The 6,164-nt window shown below is 30.5% G+C and overlaps 1 protein-coding gene across 1 annotated transcript; it reads left to right on the top strand.

Annotated features, from left to right (window-relative positions):
* Nucleotides 1-265: 265 nt before the first annotated feature.
* LOC134241614 (uncharacterized) lies at nucleotides 266-3,062 on the top strand. Its single transcript, XM_062723639.1, has 6 exons — nucleotides 266-349; nucleotides 703-809; nucleotides 1,027-1,237; nucleotides 2,287-2,406; nucleotides 2,651-2,723; nucleotides 2,900-3,062. Exons 2-6 carry the CDS (start codon nucleotides 714-716, stop codon nucleotides 3,060-3,062), a joined length of 663 nt encoding a protein of 220 aa, XP_062579623.1. The 5' UTR covers nucleotides 266-349; nucleotides 703-713.
* Nucleotides 3,063-6,164: the final 3,102 nt, after the last annotated feature.

Here is a 6,164-nt window from a genome sequence, read left to right as displayed (position 1 = left end):
ATTTTTCATGTCTATGCATATGTGATTTAACTTTGAAATTCTTTTTATACACTTACGTAGTCACTACAAATATATGGTCAAATACTATTATTACTAGATTTTGTTTTAATTCTTTGAAAAGATCGTCACTGTAACTTAATACCAAGCTTTCTTAATCCCTTTAAAAATTGTCCTTGTACTAATTTTGTCTCTGAAAAGATGAGGAAATATTCTATGGTACACCTTTATAAAAATTAAATAACTTTAAATCAATCAAACTCATAAAATGAAACCGAAAGTAAAAAGATTGAGAAATTCAGTAACTGTGTTTTGGTTTTGGTTTTGGTGGACACACTCACTGTATAACTAAGTAAGTAATGATCTCTTTTTCGAAACTGATATTTTTGGTGAATGACATATAATTGAGAAAAACCCAGATTGTAAGCGAATAATTTTATAAACACAAATTCTTTAATATATGTATAAGGTAATCAAAAGGATGCAGTAACATGTTTTAACAGATATGCATTGATTAAGCTCAATGTTCATGCTGTTACACCCCCAAAATGCGAATGTTTTAAGTATTACATTTATTATTATTTACGAATGCAGTTTAATTAATAACCCCCACCCCTGTGATTATGAAATACGGATTAATTCAATCTACTTTCGGTTTGTTCAAGTTTTATGGATTTTTAAAACTCTGGTTACTTGTACTTGTAGTCAGTGCTGATATGAAAAAGAATGTCAATATGGGCACTGGAAACGAAGTACTGATCAGGATCTCAAATATCATTATGTTTCTCACAAGTATACCTTGTGTATGCAAGGTAAAAGAAAATGTTCAACCTGTTCAAGATAAAATGTCCTAACTGTAAAATTCTAGAGGTGTCTGTTTGAAAGATGGATTTTCTTTTTACTTTAATTCCAGGTCAATTATTTTCTTCTTTTTTAAAAATCGTTACTTGATCAGTCATCTCGATTCAATTATTTAAGATCTATTTGATTTTTACCTTATCTAACATATATTAAATATCATATTTAAAGTGTAATAGTTGTCCTGCCACCACACGAACTATTAAAAAAGTAGACAGTTGTCCGACTACTGAACAAGAATGGATTGCAGCATCTAATCTGAAAAAGTGTTACAATTTGGCTGATTATAAAACTTGTGGAAAGTCGCTTGTATACCACTGTCTTTTGAATGAATGGTGGAATGAAACAATAGAAGTTTGCGCACCGCCCTGGTTTATGTCAGGTAATATTACCACGGTGACCTTAATATTATTTTTGATTATTTTTTAGTAAAGCAGTTCCGACATATTATCAAGCTGGCCGTTAATTCTAAACTCAATTTAATGCTTTGTTTTAAAAAATGTATCTTATCATAATGGAGAAAGGATAAGATAGACTTAGATTCCTCTTTTGCCCCTGCTTTAATTGGGTTTTTTTTTTTTTAGAATTATGCAATAATTTATAAATAAAAACGTGTTGTCAATCCTGGCACAAAATGAGTATTGGTTCTAAGTTTGATAATACACAGACGTCACAGAGAATCAGAAAATGGGTCAAATTTTGATTTGTCTCCTTTTTATGCAAATTGCCATTGGTTTTACAGCATATTTTGTTTTTTCAAAAAATTAGAAAACATGCTTGTCTATCTAACCAAATTTAAATATTTTCTACACTACTATCAGATGCAGTTTATTTGTAAAAAATCTAAGATAGGTAAGCTTGTGTTCTATGTTTTCCGAAGAAAAAGGTATATCCAATATGATGAAATTCAACTAGATATGAGGAAATTTGTGAAAAATGTCCTGAACTTCTGCATCCATTAGTTGCTTCCATGTAAACTTTGAATCCAAATTAGTGCTGATTTAAAAGCAAGCATTATTTTAGATTTTTAACAACAAACTTTCACAATTTTACCAGTATTCTGATTTTTACATCAAATAAGGGGCCCGACTCGGCCGTTTCTCTACCTTGTCTATTACAAAAATATATTTTCTTGATATCTTAAGTTTCATTTCATTCGATGGGATACATTTTGTTATTTGATTTTAAGGTCATTTATGTGGACATTGTGACAAACCCTTTCACAGAGTAAAAAAAATGTCAAATAATATTGACAACTTGAAATTATGACTTTGATATTTCACATGCATTTTCATGTTATAAGACATATATTGTGGAACCCTTGACATTGACCGTGTAGTTTTACCCACTTAAAAGAAAAAAAACACTTTTCCCCATAAGTTTAAATGATTGGTGGTATGGCTTTCATATTATACACTTTTTTTTAATCAGGATTTTGTCCAATGTTCAACACTGCCGAACAAAGAGTTATTGATAACTTTAATATAGACTGTTCAAAATTTACAAATGGAAGCTGTCCTATTAGATATCTTTCCTCTGAAGCTTATAAGTGTAAGTTTATATGTAAGTTATGTAAAAATTATATATGCCGTAAATACTTTTAAATGTATATTGGTTCTTTTTGATGTAAGATATCGTAGAATTATGAAAAAAAAATATATTAAAAAAAAAAAATAAAATCAATGAAAAGAAGAACTAAGAAAGATACATAATTTTTTCAACAAATATATTTTTTTTTTGCTTTTATAAAATTATTTTTTTAATATAAATATAAAATATTTTCTCCATTTTCTAGATCAAATGTGCTATAAGAAAATCATCACTACGAAAACTTTTCAAAACACAATAAAACCGGATGAAATCACGCTGTAAGTTCATTTAATGTTTGTTATCTCCATATGTTTCATCATTAATTTTCATCATTTTAATTTTATCGAGAACTTCATTGTATCTTCGGTGTTAAACACACATGTATTTAGATTTGAATGGATTTTTTTTAAAATTTTTAATTCTTGAACGGCAAAAAATGCCTTCTTTATTACAGGTATGAAGTCTCTTATTCGACCAATAAGCTCTTGATTATTTTAGTTGTGATTTTTGGCATTGGAAGTCTTGTACTTTCCGCACTGTTATGGTTAGCATGGATTGGAAAAATAGGAAAAGGAGGTAATGTAAACAATTCAAGCCTCTTCAATTGCTTTGAATAGAATGCACAACTTATATGCTCCTTTAAAATGACATCATATATAAATTGAATATCATTTCAAGCATTTAGTTGCAATTTACATTGTGTTTTAAAATATGTTGATACAATGTCAAGGTAAAGAAAAGAAACAGTGATCAATCTCATAAAAATCTACCAACAAAATTTTTTTTAAACATGACTAAATCACAGACCCTTGGGAAGACCAAGGGTATGATCGGATGCTTTGGTGGCATAAGCATCACTTTGTTGTCAAGCAAGACCCATTGAGTCCTTAATAATTTTCATTTAGATGGGATATCCCGTAGCCAAATTTAGTATAAATACAAATAGCGAAAAATTTGAATGAAACGTCAACCAAATTGTGACCCATTATTAAGGATATATTAACATTCAAAATCATAAGAACGATAGTAGAATGTGCGAAATGCTAATTTTGATTTCCATTATGTCAACATTCATGCACGGGTGTATTTATAAGTAGTCTGTCTCGGTTATCAATTAATCATTTATTTGAATCTCTTCAACATTTTACAATATCATACAGAGATTACAAAACATAATATGGTGATCTTATATATCACAGTAGGTCTAAAAGAGAAACTAAACCAAAAAAAAAAAAAAATAATTTTTTTTTTTAAATTGTAAGTTGCTATAAATGGGAAGGATGGGAATTTAAGCCGGGAGGATATTTTATTTATTTTCTTCATAAAGGAGCACATTTTTCTCAAAAAGTAGTGTTAATTGTTTTCCATGTTTTTAAAACTAATTATATTCTGAAATTCTGTGTTTTTCTGTTAAGCATAGTTTCCTTTCTGTTTGTAGCGAGCTGCTCTTTCATATGTAATGAAACTCATCTCTGAGCTCTTTTAGATTACAATGGGGACAAATTCTTTCTTATTTTGGTATCTAAACCAGCGTCCACTTTCAATTGGTATATGATGGTTACACGTTCGAAATCTAAAGAATTCTATTAAGTCTTTTTTGATAAAATATTTAAAAAGTTTTCAAATTTTAGTTCGTCTTTGTATATTCTATAATTTAATGCTTTCGGTAAGGTTTGAAGGATTGGTTGCCAATTTTGTCTGAATTGATCAATTAAAGTAAGTTTAACTTCCGCCTTTAAGGTTCATAAACTCTCTGCTTACTCATATAAAATGTTTCTTTGACTTTTATAATTTTCAAAAAGAAAAGTATATGCTATATAAAATCCAAACAAATTTATCATGGCTTGCGGGGCAAAATTTGAGAAAAAGGTACTTCAAATTGACAAATTTATAAAGGAATAATAGAGATTTGTGTCATTAAGAGTTTTCTCGTACATGCAAGAATATAACTTTGTTGACCTGCCTTTATATTTGTTAAGATGCAATGTATTTAGTCATGTTCACAGACAATATTATAATGATGATATTTGACTTATTTATGACAACATGCGACTTACGGTTGTTATACCTTTACATATTTGTTCCTATACAAATCTATACGAAAAATAAGTCTGAGTAACATTTCTAATGTTTGCTGAGCTGGCATAAAAAATTTCTATGTTGGACCGCTGAATGAGATGTTGGACCGGTCGGTGAAATGCTGGACCACATACGTCACAAAATGGGCGGAGCTTAATCTTATCTAAATTGGTTAGTGTTCAACAGTGACAGTCCTGATATTACATCATGGAAGACACTACAAAATACATGTACGAGGATTGTCCCGTAAAATCGTGGACAAAGCGTTTTTCTCGAAAAGTAATGGGTGCACTAAGCTGAAAATTTCAGTAAATGTTTATTTATCATATTTAAGTGCATGATAATTTTTTTGATAATATATAGGCACAAATAAAGATTTTATTATGCTTGAATATGCACGAGGTATTATCCTACGGCGCACGGTCGAAAACCAAGGTTTTATTAAAGAATACACAAGTTTGAATTCAGAATAAAAGTTTTAAATACTTAAGATCTCGAGAATTCGAAATGGGAAAGTGGTAAACACAACACATGAAAATGGCGACGTTTTATGACGTTACGGCGCACCGGAGAACAGTTCAGTTTTATTTCGATTTGTAATGACACCTTTAGAGACTTGAAATGACCATAGAAGAAAAAAGATTATAAAAATATCACCATATCTTAAGTATGCAAATAAAATAGGAGTTTTCTTAGCGAAGTTTTTTTTGATCGAGTCCCTGGGGAGTACAAAACATACGGACAAACTCCTAATGTAATAGCAAAAGACGCTGTCACAGTAGACCGCCGATATGAGATTTTCTCTTAGTTGAATGATGGTGAGAATATTGTCCGTAACTTACTAATAAATCTTCAGAAGATTGCATGAGGGTGCCAATTGGTTCTTCGACTAATTATGAAGACTAAAGAATGTGTATCAATGAAATTCCTAAATTTAAGTCGGACTCATCCAACTTCATTTTCAGCAAAGATAAAACGTGACGCTGTTTCAGACACTTTGACGTTATTATCCATGCGCCGTAAGGTGATACAATACATGGCATAAAATCTCATAATTATGTTCCCCAAACGAAGTTGGGGAACATATTGTTTTTACTCTGTTTCTTATTATTATTATGTTCCCCAAACGAAGTTGGGGAACATATTGTTTTTACTCTGTTTCTTATTAAGGTCTTCCGTCTCCAACGGAAGACCTTCTTGTTATTCTTCGGTTTCTTTTTCCCTATTATTAAGGTCTTCCGTCTCCAACGGAAGACCTTCTTGTTATTCTTCGGTTTCTTTTTCCCTATTATTATTATTCTTACCAATTTTGTGCACGCGATTTCTCGTAAACTACTGGGTCGATTCTCATGAGACTTTGACATCTGATAGGTACTGATCTGAACCTTATTGGAAATTTTTTTTGTTGATGACGTCACTTCCGGTCATGAGATATCTAGAATTTTTTGATTTTAAAATGCAATTTTGTCTGAACTTAGTAGCGAAAACTGCTTAAGATATGAACTGGAGACTTATTTGAGATGATAGTTCATGACTTATAGCTTTGCAGAATCACCTTTCCGTGTGTCATCAGTACTTCCGGTCGCTACCGGAAGCGAATTCAAAAAACGCAATTTTTCAGTTTTTGTTTTTTAATATTT

Source organism: Saccostrea cucullata, unplaced genomic scaffold (genome assembly GCF_032062105.1).
Source record: "Saccostrea cucullata isolate Sc308-1 unplaced genomic scaffold, CSIRO_AGI_Scuc_v1 ctg22441, whole genome shotgun sequence".
Lineage (NCBI taxonomy): Eukaryota > Metazoa > Mollusca > Bivalvia > Ostreida > Ostreidae > Saccostrea > Saccostrea cuccullata.
This window is presented reverse-complemented; position numbering and strand designations above follow the sequence as displayed.

Excerpts from the sequence above, each read along its gene's own strand:
- LOC134241614 (XM_062723639.1), top strand. The coding sequence starts at position 714 with ATGAAAAAGAATGTCAATATGGGCACTGGAAACGAAGTACTGATCAGG. Across the intron at positions 810-1,026 it reads GTATACCTTGTGTATGCAAG|TGTAATAGTTGTCCTGCCAC; the intron begins GTAAAAGAAAAT and ends TCATATTTAAAG. Across the intron at positions 1,238-2,286 it reads ACCGCCCTGGTTTATGTCAG|GATTTTGTCCAATGTTCAAC; the intron begins GTAATATTACCA and ends TTTTTTAATCAG.